Source organism: Gobio gobio (assembly GCF_949357685.1).
Source record: "Gobio gobio genome assembly, chromosome: 11".
NCBI classification, from domain to species: domain Eukaryota; kingdom Metazoa; phylum Chordata; class Actinopteri; order Cypriniformes; family Gobionidae; genus Gobio; species Gobio gobio.
Genome location: NC_137104.1, coordinates 12,390,545 through 12,407,689, shown reverse-complemented (window position 1 = coordinate 12,407,689; position 17,145 = coordinate 12,390,545). Strand labels below are relative to the sequence as shown.

General features: G+C 38.9%; 1 protein-coding gene across 1 annotated transcript in view; it reads left to right on the top strand.

Moving 5' to 3' along the window:
* thsd7aa (thrombospondin, type I, domain containing 7Aa) overlaps nucleotides 1-17,145 on the top strand; it is a 177,235-nt gene that overhangs the window by 157,193 nt on the left and 2,897 nt on the right. Inside the window, exons 23-27 of the mRNA XM_079829676.1 lie at nucleotides 3,271-3,444; nucleotides 5,083-5,178; nucleotides 7,596-7,678; nucleotides 14,271-14,484; nucleotides 15,964-16,051. Of these exons, the coding sequence (XP_079685802.1) occupies nucleotides 3,271-3,444; nucleotides 5,083-5,178; nucleotides 7,596-7,678; nucleotides 14,271-14,484; nucleotides 15,964-16,051 (655 nt within the window). The remainder of the gene's footprint in view (nucleotides 1-3,270; nucleotides 3,445-5,082; nucleotides 5,179-7,595; nucleotides 7,679-14,270; nucleotides 14,485-15,963; nucleotides 16,052-17,145) is intronic.

Genomic DNA, 17,145 nt, shown 5'->3' with positions numbered 1-17,145 from the left:
TTGTTTATACTCGACGCGTCCACACGAGTGCGAGTGTGTGCGTGGCAAAAATGACGTCAACGCGAAGTGGGCGGTCGTGCGCGTTGGGTGCGCAAGACCCCATTTCGCCTGGCAGTGTGCAGGGCATTTTTTGTAACAGCGCGCGCGACTCTGCATCCGAAGATGAACGAGTTTGCGGTGAATCTAGCCGAGCATGACATCTCATCACACCGGCACCCAGTTTGCACATACAAATTAGGTGCTTATATTTACAAAATTAGCCTACAAAATAGCATATATAGCATTAATAGCATTTTTAAATAAAGATCCATGTTTAATTAAAAAAAAATCACGAAACTTAATGAAAATGTTTAGTGAAATTAGGAAATTTAACTTTTTTACTTTATTTTAATTTTAATTTATTTGTAGGCCTATACATGTGTGCATATATTTTGTTCCCATGTCGCAAGTAATATCAAGGTTTACTAAGTTTTACACAATTCTTTTGTAGTGTGGTTTTCGATGAAGTTTACTAAAATAAATATCATCACCTGTGTACATTAAGCCCACTTCTTCTCACTTTTTCCTGATGGTTTATAGAATAATTACTAAGAGTCGCCCTCTGTCGTTTCAAAGAATAGCACAACGGCGACAAGTATAAACGCCTCATCCATTTGGGGAGGAGCGCGCACAGTCAGCGGAGGCTCGCACTGCGGAGCCAGACGAAAGTATAAACAAGGCTTAAAGGGTTAGTTCACCCAAAAATGAAAATTCTGTCATTAATTACTCACCCTCATGTCGTTCGACACCCGTAAGACCTCCGTTCATATTCGGAACACAAATCAAGATATTTTTGTTGAAAGCTGATGGCTGAGAAAGGCTTCTGATAGGCCTCCATTGGCATTCAGTACATTTACACTCCCAAGACCCATAAAAGGCACTTAAAACGTCGTTACAAAGTCCATCTCACCACAGTGGCTCTACAATAATTCTACGATGCGACGACAATAGTTTTTGTGCAAAAAAAAAAATCAAAATAACACCTTTATCCAGCTTGTTATTGTCTTCCGTGTGTGCCTCCACGACGCATGCGAGTATTAATGTACTGAATGCCAATGGAGGCCTATCTGAAGCCTTTCTCAGCCATCAGCTTTCAACAAAAATATCTTGATTTGTGTTCCGAATATGAACGGAGGTCTGACGGGTGTCGAACGACATGAGGGTGAGTAATTAATGACAGAATTTTCATTTTTGGGTGAACTAACCCTTTAAGCGTGTCAGTGCAGATTTGAGTTCTGTTAGGGTAAGTTACGTGAAGCTGTAGTTGTGATTTGCCTTCTTTAGAAAGTTGCACAGTCCTTCATCCACTCTGACCTTTGACCCCATCATTCTTCTTTCTTGAAGCGAAGCTTCCTGGCACACATCCCGTCTCGCCCCTATCTATAAAACTCCAGCTGTGACCTACTGCTGCGCTCCCTCCGTGTTTTCCCGCTGTTATTCCGATCTCTCTCCTCCTCTATTTTCACACAAATGTTTCTTGATGATGCCCCGCTTCGCATGTGAATATTCATCCCTCTGTTGTGTAACTTCATCAGCTATTCACACACATATTAGAGTGTACTCTGTGAACTCAGGTGTCACATCTGCCTCTGGCTTTCCGCTGCGCACGTGCTCTGATAATCACGATCATAGGATTAGGGCTTCATGGAAGGACAACTTTATGATTAATTAATATTCACAAATCAGCACTGCTATTACAACAGGAAAGACTGACCTACTTCTGTTGAAAAAAACACCCTGAGATCACACACACACACACACACACACAATAAATTTTTTTAGGTATATTATCTTAATATCCTTTGACTAAGAAAAAGAAAGCCCAAAAGCGGGATTTGTTAGTTTTAGACCCAGTAGGTTGAAAATGCGAAAACGTTTTAATTTTTTAGGGTTTTAGATTGAAATCTCTTAATGAATCACTAGGCCCACACAGAATCTGTCCCCGGGCTTCTGTAGATTTGAAACAGATCTGTAGATTTGTCTTTTGCAAAGTTTATTTGTTTATTAAATATTTTTATGAATTTGATTATGCCTTCAGCTACTAATAATACTGTAGAGATCAGCACCATTTCAGCAAAATTCATGCTGATAGCTGTCATACAATTAAAATGTAATCTTTTTTTTTTTATGCTGTTTGAGCATGTTACAAAGCACAAAGTCACTCCAAAGGGAGTTATACTCCAAATCAGTGCGCACTGTTTCTGAACTGAAACTCTTTGATTGTAGTCCCGAGGTTTCTTCCGGGAACGTACATATCACAATATTCATAATTTAAATAATATCCGCCCAAGGCATGCACAAAATAAAAGGGGCGAGGCCTGGGTGAGCTATGGTAAGAGGCGTGACATTTCCGAAGTGCACTCAAAGTGGTTGACCTGTCACAACACACTGATCCAGCCGACCAATCAGAGCACACTGCGCTATTCTGAAGGAGGGGCTTCATAGAGACAGGAATTAAACAGAGGCTGAATCCGAAATTGCCCCCCTAAACCCTCATTCACTATTCCCTACGTTAGTCTGCTAATAAAGTTCACCTGAAGGAGTGAACGAAAAAGAGTGGGTGAATTCAGACAGCCATTGAGTGTACACCGGCTGTACACTCGTTATTGCGGTGCAATGTGGGATTGAATGAGTGACCTCAATAACGTCCACTATGGTTTCGGACACCACTACAAATGTCTGTCCCCTCAAATAATGCCCTATTTGAGGGTATAGGGGGGGCGATTTCGGATTCAGCCCGAGTGTTACTGACAGACTGGGAAGAGAGGTGCTGCAACAATGAAAATATGTAAAAATACTGAAAACCTAGGCATGAAAACCTTTTCTAGTAGAGTCCAAAAACCAAATCAAGACTTTGAAAAAAGGGCATAATAGGTCCTCTTTAAAAAAATAAATAAAATTTTGCACAAAAAAAAAATGTATAGGATATAGGGGGCGATTTGGCAAGTGTTACTGACAGACTGGGAAGAAAGGTGCTGCAACAATGAAAATATGAAAAAAAATATTGAAAACATAGGCATGAAAACCTATTCTAATAGAGGCCAAAAACCAAATCAAGACTTTGCAAAAGGTAAAGGTCCCCTTTAAAAAGTTATTTTAAATTTGGTGAAAAAAAAGTATCATTTGTTGTAAATCGAGAAAGAAAACCCGTCTTAAATCTATACAAGAAATTAGAGCAGTAATATCAATCACCCAATAATTTTCTAACAGTGATGTTGATGTATTGGCCAGGTGAGTGTTACCTGACAGACTGGACTGTGTGGAGCCCGTGTCAGCTGAGCTGTATCAGCGGGGATGATCTGGGCTTCGGTTCGGTGCAGGTGCGTTCCCGTGCCGTTCTAGCTCAGGAACCAGAGAACCTCCTTCAGTGCCCAGAACAGGAATGGGAAGCCAGACCATGCACAGGTGAGTCCAAATCAAGGGCTAACAATGCAGTTATATACCTTTAAGACACCTAGGCTGTTTCCGAAATCGCCCCCTATACCCTCATTCACTATTCCCTACATTAGTCCACTGATATAGTCCACTTCGAAAACAAGTGAGTGATTTCGGACACTATGTCGCCGGAAAGGCAGCCGTTTTTGCAGTTTGTGCTTGCTGTTTGGCAGCTCCAGTAATAATGAAAAGATTTATCCTGAACTCTGCTACGGAAACTAGCATGTAACCTTAATCAAACAATATAATAATCATCTTAAATAGGATCATTTATACCTGTATGCATGATATTGGGCTGGACCAGTGCGGTTCGGAAGATGGATGGATGGATGATTGATTCAGCTGTGGGCACTATTTGAGGGAACAGCCATTTAGTGGTGTCCGAAACCATAGTGGACGTTATTAAGTGCACTCATACAATCCCACAAAGCACCACAATAACGAGTTTGCAACCGATGTATGCTCGACGGCTAGAGAATACCCATAATGCACTGTGAGAGTCGCGCCGTGCATTGAATGAATTCCCGCGTTTCGCCAGGAGATGGCATCGACTCACACACTTTTTAAGACCAATGATATTGGGCCCACTCACTTATCGTCTCTAATTGAGCACGTCTGTTTACATACCCTGATAAACACTGATTAAACGCGTTAGTAGCTTTATTTTCACTTTTCTAATATTTTCTTCATATTCATAGAAAATAAAATCCTTTCCGATCTGATATATGATGGAAAAAAGGATCAGTGCGAGTTTGGCAAAAGGCGAATTCGAACCTCTGATCGATTTGCGTCAAATCTTATTGTCAAGCCTCTTACCCCTACACTATTGCTGCTGATGAAGATTGTGTATTCCGTAGGTGTGTCTTCCTCAACCAGACGTTTAAACAAGCCGATATATTTAAATATATTTTTTGTAAATTGCATCTACTCCAGTAAAATGTTTCTGTTAAAGGACCCACCGACATTTTTTTTTGCTTCTGACGCCCATAATATTAATAGTAGCCTACTATAAAGTATGAAATATATAGGCCTACTACAAATATTATTATTTTTTTTTTTAATTAAATGCTTATTAGTTACTTTATTATTCCCGTTTCCAAGTAAGTTCAGTGCCACACAAGTAAAGAGTTATAGGGTTAACTTTAAGCTTGTTGGCTCGTTTTTGGAGTAGTGGAGTAATGGAGAATGAGGGTAAATAGGGCGAATCGGACAGCGGTAAAGTCATTCATTCAGTGCGCGACTCTCAGTGCGTTGAGAGTACACCGTCTGGTTGAGTGAGAGAACGTTTCAAATGCAAAAGGAGTTGTTTCTCGTTTGCTCTCGAAATGCTCTCGCGGGACTTTGCTGTCATACGCCGATCGGGCATCGAACAAGCATATTCTCCAGCGCGTACATCTAATGTACACTCGTTATTGCGGTGCATGGTGGGATTGAATAAGTGCACTCAAAGACGTCCACTATTGTTTCGGACACCATTAAAAATGGATGTTCACTCAAATAGTGCCCTATTTAAGGGTATAGGGGGCGATTTCGAACACAGCCCTACATAATGTTTTAAAACTGTTTTTCTCCATGTGTCACTGTTAATGCTGTTTTATGTGTTTTAAGATGGCCAGTGTTATGAATATAAATGGATGACCGGTGCATGGAAAGGTTCATCTCGTCAAGTCTGGTGCCAGCGCTCTGATGGATTAAACGTCACAGGTGTGTGTTTGAAATATATATTTTTTTTTAAAGGATATAATAATCATAAAAGTAAGGACAGAAGGAAATCGAGGTGCAGCCCCAGGTGCACAAATTGTAGAAGCAGAGATAAACCACCCTGTATCTGTTTTCGATACTTAGAGAAAAAAAATGAAACCATCACAATGACAGAAGCGTCAATAACCTTTCCACGGAGAGTGTTTGATGACAGACTGGGGTTTGAGATAAAGCTGCCGTCCTGTGCTGTCATTTCCTGTCATGAAGGCTGAAGTGTACAATGTCTCCACTTATACATCTGTATATACTTTAAGGAAATATGCCTTTAATCCATGACAATGTGACACCCTCATTTAATCCCATTCACCATCATGCCAGCGGTCGTCACATGTTAATGTGTCTGTGTGTGTATTTCTCCATCTCTCTCTGTGTTCTGGTGCAGGCGTGGAAATACTAGAACAGAAGTATGCCCGTATCCCTCACACTCGTTATAAATACATTTGTAATGCCATATTTATGCCAAATAGAGGCTTGGATTCAATCCCTATGATTTTCAAATGTTTATTTGTCCTCTGTGTTGAGCCGTCCAAACTGACCTTGTTCCAGATGGCACACATGAGTCTGGTCACTTTTGATTGGCATAACAGGGCAGCAGAACTTCTAAGGCTGTAAACCAATCCCTCTACTACAGCAACCAGGTCCCTGTTTATGCATATTCATGAGTTATATTAAGGTGTGCAGCGATATGAATATTCATACAAGCTGCTAATTGGTAAACATGTTTCTGCAGATGCTTACAGTTTATGCTGCACCTTTAAAAAGGAGATCTTTTAACATGCCAATAGCTTTATCTGATTGCTAATGATGACATTTTGCACTGAGAGAGAGATAGAAAAAAAAAAACATTAAATTATATCAAGCACAATGTCAGTTTTACAAGCGTCACCTTGTAACCAGCTCTCTGATTTACAGCAGACACAAATGACTCATCTAGTGCTGGTTGCAGCCTTAACAATTGTCATCGTTTCTGGCAGCAGCAGTCAAGGGTGGTTCCGGAATCAGGGAGCAGTTCTATTTCACTGCTCTCATTGTTGATTGGATGTATTGATTCTTCCCAGCTTAGAGAAAATAACACCCCTGCACTGGCCGGCGGCTGCCCATTTCAGTGCTTTTATAGATCCACTGGATTCCCATAGGCTACGATTTGTAGAGAGCGGAGCGAAAGGATGTTGAGATCGTACACATAGGCGACCCAAGAAGAGGATCATTTTTAATTGTGTGGCTGATGATAAAATGGGCCAAAATCCCATAGACTTACACTAACGGAGTAGACCAAGTAGGGATGGGACTGTATGAAAATTTCATATCACGATTATAGTGACCAAAATTATCATGATTATCAATATTATCGCGGATTTGTTAAAATGTTTAAACCATTTAATAATGAATAATACAATAATATAATAATAATTAAATCTTAATCATAATTATTTTAGTGTATTGACAGCCATAGTTGTATGTGTTTATTTTGTTTTTACACCTGATTATGGAAGCCATTTATGCCACATAAGAAAAATCACACAGATAAAACGTCCTAATCTTTACATAGGAAGTAGACATGACTTTAAAAAAAAAAAAAGATTATTTATGTTTTGTTTTTCTTATGTGGCGGAAATGGGTTTCCATATCTAACAGTACTAATGGTGGTAAGAAAAGAAGTACACTTAAATAAATAGCAACTTAATAGAAAAAAATCCACATAATATTTTACATAAGCATGCAAATGTTTACTATTTTGATTTTTCACACCGTAGATTACAATCTAAATTATTATAATTATTATAATTTAGGAAGATGTCCCTCAGAAATGGGAAACATATTATTGGGCTGTCCTGATTTTAATAGGCAACATTTGTAGTAAGCTCATTTAAGGACTTTATTACAAAAATAATAGTTAAAGACTTTATTTAGAATTTTATCATATGTAAATGTGAAACATCTTGTATAATCTTAACCACTTCTTTCCAAAATACTGTGAAGGTTGTCCAACCATATTGACATTGAGTTTTGCACGACCTAGCACCATTCATATTTTTTCCAGAAAATATAAAAATCTAGTTTTAAATACTGTTTCATGCATGTCAGTTAACACATCAGTAGTTTCATAACACGAGAGGTTTTAAGCAAGGAATAAATCGAAGTGAAGCGTGCTTGGTGGTGTTTTGCATTTCCAGAGAGAGAGAGAGAAAAAGAGAGAGAGAAAAGAGGATGAATGCGGGAGAGCAAAAGAATGGAGAGTCTTTGATGCCTCTTGCCTCCAGGACAATACACTGGCTGAAAATGGGCATGTGCTTCTTTGTGTGTGCGTGTCAATGTCATTAAACAATGTTTATATAAAACTTTGAACTCTTTCCCTGTAGGTGGATGCCCATTGACAAGCGAGCCGGTGTCAGACAGGTCATGTGACCCAGCCTGCGACAAACCTCGCTCATACTGCACTGAGGTTAGTATGTATGCATGTTTGCTGTCTGCTGAGGGGTGATGCTGGGATGCAGGCAGAATGCAAACAGGCTTGCATGGATATTCAATACAGCAGGATTAGACTTCCTCAAGAAAGGGAGGTAGTCCAGGAATGTATAATGGGAAATGATGGAACATGAGAACCAAATGCACCGGTTGTAACAGGAAGATTTGATATCCGCTTATCAGCAGAAACCATCTTAATAACCTTTGATGGAAACTATTAAACTCACTTTACTGTTCAATCTTTGGCTGATAAAATAACAGTGTTAGCCTTTGCATGGACTTTGTCAAGCACTGTGACCAATGTCAGATGGTATTAGAAGCAGTTACAGTAGAGATCAGTGCAGGCCAAATAAAACACCTTAGGGAAGATAAGGCACTATCCGTTGAAAGCTTTGTATTATTCTGGATGGCAGCGCTGTTTTGGAGTGGTTGGTGTGTTTGAATGTTTTTATGCTTGCTAATGCGTTTGATTTCACTGTAAGATCCTCTAAACAAATTATCGACGTGTTTATGGACATATACAGTTGGGGAGAGTGTGGTAAGATGTGGCAGTTTGTTTTTATTTCAATAATCTTCTTTGCAACTTTATTTTTGTTTAATTTAATTTAGTCAAAAATGTCTTAAGGCCTTGAACCCATGGTGTTTTTTTTTTTTTTTATGATGCTTTTACGCCTGCCGCTTTGCGCATCAGTGTGCACACTCACATTGGCGCCCTTTGTTTAATCACGAGGCGTTAAACGTCGCCGATAAACATGCACCAAAAAAATAGTCCCTGTGTGAACAGGCCTTTACTCTTTTAGGTAATACTGTAATTTCCAAACGTTATTAATACAATTTTCTGTTAATAATGTTTGGAAATTACAGTATGACCTAAAAGACTTGTTAACAGAACATTTAATTAAAGGGCTCATGAATTGAGAAATCAACTTTCCCTTGAGTTTTTGATGTATAAAAAGTCATTGTAATACTAATATAAGAATATCCTGTAAGTTTCAGAGCTGAAAACTTTCTTGTTAGTCAAAGAAAAGCTTTTATTGACAACTGGCTCAGCAAACGAGCGATCTGTGAATGTTCTTCCCTGTGACGTCAGAGTGCAGTAAAACGCAGCCTTAACAGAGGAAGACGAATGCCTGATTCTGTAGCCCGGCCCATGACCTGTTATAGATAAATAATAGAGACTTATGTGGAGCTAAACCGGTCAAACTTTCAAGCAATAAACATGCCGCATAAGCTACATTCGGATTCCAATATTAGGAATACGGTTGAACTTCACTGTGGATTCATTTGTAAACAAGAGACTGGATTTACAGACAGGATGACATAACTAATCATAACTTACCATGCTGTCACAGACTGGAGTATCCTTTGTATTTGAGGTATTGTTGCTTCATTGTCCTGCGATTCGGGATCAGACTAGAACATGTATGGCCAGGGCTCGCAAAGCCCGATGTCCCGGGTCAATGTGTTTTCCAGTCGGGCTGCCCGACGGGCTATCTTAAATTGTGAAATAATATTCCTTTCTTGTTCATTCTCTTGACTTGATATTTGAAGGAAAAATACAATCGCGGAAGTTTTGAACATGCTGATGTGATGTGCGGTTATATCCACCGATCGGGCGGGCCAAGTATTAAAAAATAATATTTCAATTAATTGCGGGTGGATGAGAGATAAATCATTGTTTTTTGATAAAGACATATTGAGAGCCCTGTGGGCGAATCATTCCGGTTGCCGTGTTTCCACACGTTTTCAAAACAATTCCCACATATAGCCATATCACCCTGTAGCCCAAGACTGGTTTCCCACTGAAGCTAAGCAGGGCTGAGCCTGGTTAGTACCTGGATGGGAGACCAACTGGGAAAACTAGGTAGCTGCTAGAAGAGGTTTTAGTGAGGGGCCAGCAGGGGGCGCTCACCCTGTGGTCTGTGTGGGTCCTAACAGAAACACCCCAGTATAGTGATGGGGACACTATAGTGTAACAAGCACCGTCCTTTGGTTGAGACGTTAAACCGGGGTCCTGACTCTCTGTGGTCATTAAAAATCCCAGGATGTCCTAAAGAGTAGGGGTTTGGCATTCTGGCCAAATTTGCCCATTGACCCCTGTCCATCATGGCCTCCTATTCATCCCCATATATATATATATATATATATATATATAGCTTATATATATAGCTTTGAGTGCCTAGAAAAGCGCTATATAAATGTAACAAATTATTATCCTTATGTACTGAAGGGGGAGCCAAAGCTCATTATAATGCAAACGGTTATCCAATCATAGCAGTGGGCGTTTACTTCCAAGTCTTCAATGCGACACACCCATAAAAACCGAGCGAGAAAATAGCCTATTACTTATTCATTATGATGTTTTTGAATGTAAAAACCACGCAAACATCATAAGTTGACCTCAGACAACAGTATAAAAAAATTAAAAAGCCAGTTCATGACCCCTTTAATAGAAGTAGAATAATTAATAGAACTAGAATAATGAATAGAACAAATTAGTTTCAGTAAAAAACGTATTGAATTTTATTATAATACAATGATAACCTACTTTCCACAAGAAAACATTAGAATTAGTGCTGTCAAATCGATTAATCGCGTTATGTAACTTTTTTGTCCGATGTGATTTATCACGATTAATCGATTTGACAGCACAAATGGCAATTAATCGCATGATTCGCATCTAACATAAAAGTTTGTATAGACACACACACACACACATATATATATACACAGCATTTTTTACAAACTTTTATGTTAGATGCGATTAATTGCGATTAGTGCTGTCAAATAGATCAATCACTTTTAATCACATCAGACATAAAATTTATCTATATTTGAATAATCTTTTGCAGCTTTCTAAATTGTTTTCTTAAATTTATAAAAATTACTTACTAACAATAAAAAATGTATAACTAGTCTTCAGAACCAATCAAGCGTAGGCTTGTTCGCGTAAACCTAAAGTTGTCTCCCAAATGACTCAGTATACATTTGGGTCATTCTGTTTATTTGGTCATTCAGCATCAGTCTGACAGCAAAAAAATATGTACAGTTGCCTGGAAACAGGATGGTTTAATTTACCCCAACCTCCCCTATATCCAACTTGTTCTTTTGAAGATAATCCTAGATGCAAACATTCTTTGTGAGCTGCCACATTTGTCCTCCAGCATGCAATTTTTCTCCCATTGCATATGAACTACATGTTGTGTGAAATTGATGATTGTGTGTGTATCTAGACCGTGTCTCCCGGTGTGAATTGAATCCCTCTACTGTGGGTAGAATCTGACTGTATTTATATCAGATTCTTCTGCTACATCTGGACCTGCTCTCTTGTGCCCGTCTTTAGAGATGCAAATGCCCCCGGTGCATTACGTGATCGTGCCGATCTGAAGGGTTGTGTTTGCGTGTGGGGCGATTATCCTCCCAAGATTGCAGTGGGAATAAGAGACCCCCTGCAGACCACAGGAACCTGGGGGGTTTCTCCACATATATTTGCACACAAGCACTCAGGCCTCCAGAACAATGATGCTCGTGGAGACCCAAATGTCTTGTCAGCGGAAGAACACATGCTGGGATGTATCTTGTCAACACCCACACTAAACATACACTCGCAGCCATGGAGATCCTTCAGGATTCACACAATCCTGATGTTTTTCAGAACAAGGAAAGCCCTAAAATAGCACAACGAACAAAAACAGTATCTTTGAAATCACAGCTAGATGCCGTAGAAATATTTTTAGCAGCTGTTTGAGAGAGCTGTTAGCTGGAAGAAAGAACAATGTGACACTAATACAGAGGACGTTTAAGCGATGGCCGCAGGAGACGGAAAGTGAATTCAATTAGAGGCAGTTTAGAGGCCTGGGGAATGCCACAAATAGAAAGATGTCTGTGTTTTTAACAACAGGTATAAATTATTTTCTGGTCCCATTTTATTTAGTCTCACACATAGCCATTCTTCGACTGACAGCATCAAGTCTGGTCTAGCCTGACAAGCCAGACCCACATCAAGATTGGCAGGGTTCAATCCAGGGTTCCACCATTGGCAGGGTTCAATCCGAGGGGCGGGATAAGCAGCTGACTTTCAAATTCCCTCTGCACGCAGTAGGATAGCGCTACATCCAACCAGAGCAACGAAGAAGGTGAAGCGGATCTAGTTGATAGATTAAACTTTTGCCGTATCCGGTCGGCAAAACTCTGGACACATCTTCCCTTTTTAAGAATGACTTCAGTGCCGTTCTTTGTTCTTTTCTCAAAAAATATCGGAACTCCAAGTCTTCCAGAGTCGCAGCCAAAGCCGAATCGAAAGACAGCTGTTCGCCAGCTTCTTTGTTTACAAGTAACACGCGAAACCGCCACAACTCAGCCGTCATTATGTTAATCCCGCCCACCGAATCTGTACACGATGTGATTGGCCTGAACAGAGTTTGGTTTTTCCAGCTCACAAGCCAATGGAGAGTTGCTAGACACCCCTAGCTGCAAATTACATTTGCTGCCGCTAGGGTGCATCTAGATTTCTAGGCTAAGTCTGATCTACATCGCAGCTTATTCTAGCCTAGAAATGACTACATGCTTCAAGTAAAAGTAGATGATGGAACATTTTACTGAACAGTTATGTAAACAAAACAGTTTAGTGCCATTGAAACCTTGCAGAAAAATATTACTGTTTGATTTGGGGGAAAAAGGCCTAATATTTTGCTTTGAATATCCAATAAACAAACAACGCTAATAGGGGCTAGTACTGATATAGTTACAGATTAATTATGAATCCATATTGAAATGCTTTCTCTAATTCTGTTTGCATTACTTAACTCTTTCCCCTCCAAACACAGAATTTTCTGTTATTTGTGAGAAAATGCTTCCCTGCCAAACACAGAATTTTCCAGGTTTTCACTGTTATACGTTAGGGGGCGCTTTTACGCATCTTTTGAATGAGTTCAGAATCTCCTGATCAGAACACAGGCGAGGAAGACACGAAAAAACAAGCCATCGTATGTAAGCAAATGCATATGTAAAATAACGTGATCATCAACATTAAACATCATATAAATCAAAACTGCCTAATGTTACTGAATGAAATGTCGACCCAGGATGAGCTATAGCAGTCATTCCCAAACTGTGGTCCGCGGACCACTAGTGGTCCGTGAGGGTACTGCAGGTGGTCCGTGGAAAGGCAAAATAAAATAATATGTTTTTACCTTCATTTTACCAGGAAATTCCCATAAAAAATAAAAAGTAAAAAGAATATGTAGGCCTATATTGATATAACATTTGTATTTAATTGTCAAGTTATTGTGCGATAACAAAAATAGGCTAGTGGCGCTCGGCCGTGACGTTCAAGTTCAGTGTATGGATCGGTGGATAGCAACAGGTTCTTTGAAGAGAAAAGAGACAGAGGCAGAAGTTACAAAAAATTAAGAGATTGACAGTGAGTCGGATGCATCTATGAGCCAGAATAAATACATTAAATATGTAGCAGCCGTTGTCTGCAGTAAACTTTCTTTTAACAAGCCTGTTGTACTGATGTGATGACTAGTTACAGTTTTGGTGCTAGTAAGCCTATTTAGAGGTGCGGAATAATTCAGGTAGGACTGTGTGTAGACATATTTTATTATGTGTGTTATGAGGTGGTCCGCAACATTTTTTGATTACAAATAGTGGTCCACACACACAAAAAGTTTGAAAACCCCTGAGCTATAGGACTGTGCCGGCATAAGGGGTGGTGATGGACTCGATGTACTCCATCTGTGTTTGATCATCGTTCTGAATCTGATCTGGTTGGAGTCTTTGACAAAACTTGATTTTTCTCAGCTTTTTGTTCAAAATGTTGCTTTTTTATGAAACTTACCCATGTTTAAGTGGTGATAAAAAAGGAATGCATGAAGCTAGAATAAAAAGCAGAGGGTCTTCTCTGCTCTTTCTTTTGATATATTGCATGCTCAGATATTCATACAACAAAATATTCTATGGGCCATTACATTTTTGTGAAAATGGTCAAAAACCCTGGAGGTGGCTGGCAACTTTTTTTTTTAAACGCTGGCAGGGAAATTATTTTTTATTTTTTATTTATAGATATTCACAGCTGTTTGGGTTTGGTAAAATACTCACCAAGGCTGCATTTATTTTATTGAAAATACAGTAATAACAGTATATTGTGAAATAATTTTTGAAATATTGTTTTTAATATTTTTTTAATTGTAATTTATTCCTATGATGTCAGAGCTAAATGTTCAGCATCATTACTCCAGTGTCACATGATCCTTCAGAAATCATTCTAATATGCTGATTTGCTGCTCAAGAAACCGTGATGCATTTTGATTAGGATTCTTTAATGAATAGGACAGTCAAAAGAACAGCATTTAATTGGAATTTCTATAGCATTATAAATGTGTTTGCTGTAACTTATGATCAATTTAATGCATCTTTGCTAAATAAAAATATTGCCTTTAAAAAAAATTTACTGACCCAAAACTTTTGAATAATGTTTGTTTCCATTGTTTTATAGTGCATGCTGCTCATCTGATGTAAACAGTGCAGATCCATGTGTGTAACTGGTGCAATGTCTCCCCCTGCAGGCTGGTATCTGCGGCTGTGAGGAGGGTTACACTGAGGTGATGACGTCTGATGGAGTGTTGGACCAGTGCACGGTCATACCAGTGCTTGAGATCCCCACCGCAGGAGACAGTAAGGCTGACGTGAAGACGATCAGAGGACTCATCCCCACTCTGCCCACCTCCAACCTGCCAGGTCGCTCCGGACGCACCTGGTTCCTGCAGCCCTTCGGACCTGGTGAGCTTGTGGAGAACAAAGCTCTGAATGGGTGCAAATGATCAGCTTGGAAACATACTCACAAGCATTTATATTAAAAAGATATCTATCCATCTATCTATCTATCTATCTATCTATCTATCTATCTATCTATCTATCTATCTATCTATCTATCTGTCTGTCTGTCTGTCTGTCTGTCTGTCTGTCTGTCTGTCTGTCTGTCTGTCTATCTGTCCTACTGCTAACTATTTTTAACCTTTTATGTGTGCAGCAAGGCTGTTTGCTTTACTAAATACATTTTCAAAACAGAGACCACAAAAAGTATTCGGACATCACAGTTGCCTCAGTTAAAGGCATATTTCACCCAAAAATAGAAATTCTGTCATCATTTACTCGCCCTTAATGTTGTGTATCAAATAGGGATGTCACGATACCAAAATTCCTGTAGTCGTTAGCAATACTATAAATATGTTTACGGTTCTCTGTACAAATTTCGGTACCACAGCAAAACTTTTTTTATTTTTTTACTATTTTACTAAAAAACTTTTTTTTATTCAATTCAATAAGTTTATTATTTATGATGATAATCATTATAAGTAAACACATAAACATTTAAAGGCTGTATGTTGTTTAAAAGTAAACATTGTTTATAAAAAAGACCAAGTGAAAAATAAGCAACCATCTAGGCATAATAACTATTATTATTATTATTATTAGTAGTAGTAGTAGCCTATTATTATTACATAGAGACGTAGCTAAATCTACTGTACAACAGTAGCCTAATATATTTCTGTCAATTTCTTCAAGTTAAACCGAACATTTATTTTGACGGGTTGCTGTGAAGACCTTTGAGAAAACTGTCATATCATGAACACAGACACTCAAATGAAACTGTAAAAAATTAAAACGGCTCGCGAGTGTCGCACGTTCGTGCTTACTACAGAAATGCTGGTATCGTCACATTGTTTTAAATTTTAGTAGCAAAGTACCGGTACTTGTGGCATCCCTAGTGCCAAACCTGTATGAGTTTTTTTCTTCTGCTAAACACAAAGAATATATTTTGACTGAAGCAAGCTCCGCAGCAGACTTCTTCCTGACTGTCAAAGTGCCGTCACGTCACGAAAGTGTGGACTTGTAGGAAGACCTCGAGTGTTTAGGATGCCATTTGTGACAGGGCAACTGACTGGGAAGAGAGGTGCTGCAACAATGTAAAAGATGTTAAACAATATTGTGTTTTTTGAACATTCAAACATAAAAACCTATTCAATTAAACCCCTGCAAAAAAAGCATAATTGGTTCTCTTTAAGTATAGGCCTATCTTAAGTGTCCAAATACTTTTTGAGGCCACAATAACATATGAAGTTCACAAAAAGGAAGGGTGTTCCCAGCAGGTAGAACAGAATGGCTCCCACCAGTTTTGCCTGATGTCTTGGTTATAAGCAGCTGAGATGCAGCCGTATCCTTGTTGATGTGTGTGTGTGTGTGTGTGTATCTGCACAGATGGCAAACTGAAGACCTGGGTGTATGGTGTTGCAGCTGGAGCTTTTGTACTGCTAGTGTTCATAGTCTCCATGACTTATTTAGCCTGGTAAGAACATTTGTTATAACAACATACTGGACATTTTGTTCCTTTCATAACTCATCTGCTTTATTCTATTCATCATCGTTCATTTATATTAATACAAGTTATTTTGCCCTGCACTGCAAAAATAATTTTCCTAATCAATATTTTTGTCTTGTTTAGATAAAACTTTAATAATAAAACTACTTTCAGGAATATATTGTAAAATATTATTTTAAAAAATCCCGTTTTGTAAGCATAAACCTTGTTAAATCGTGTTAGATTTATGCTCTAGACAAGAAAAATCATCACCCTTGGGATAAGAAACTTAAATCTAATTATACAAGCCAACTTTGCTTCTGATATGTTTTAACTAAAAACGAGACAAAAATGCTGATTTAAATTTAATTTCTGTTATTCTTTTTCCATTTTTCTCCCTTCTTCATTTGTGTCCCTAACCCCTTCATATCTATCAGTTTTTGTATGCTGGCCCGGCGCTCTCCTCCGAGCCCGGACCCTTCCATTGGCTCTGTGGTTTGGGTCGGACCCAACGACCAAGAGCTGATATACACCTGCCCTGACTGTCAGCACATTGAGACTCAGTTCAACTAGAGCTCTCAGCTCAGTCACATCCCTCATGGCCTTGCCCTGTGGCCAATCATGTCCATCACCTATGCCTTCTCACTGTCACATGTGCCTTTCTGACCAATCACAAGGAGCTGTTTGGAGGAGGTGAGCAGGTAGATCAACCGTTAGAAGCAGAATGTAGATTAGTAGTGTAGCTTTATATATAGTACACTACATTCTTTTTAACTTAAAAAAAAAACCTACTAAACTCTAAACTACACTGTAAAAAAAAATGGTGCTACATGGCACTAAAAGTGGTTCTTGGCTCGTAATCATAGGGGAACAACTTTTGGTGCTATATAGCACCATATATTTAAAGGTGCTCTACAGCAAAATGGTGCTATGTAGAACCCATAAGAGGTGCCATATCGCATTTTATTTCTTCATCAAAAATGGTGCTAAACAGCTCCAACAGTGGTTCTTTGGCTTATAAAGAACCTTTAAAGGGGCTTAAAAGGTTCTTTGTACAGCAGTGGTGCTATATAGCACCTTTA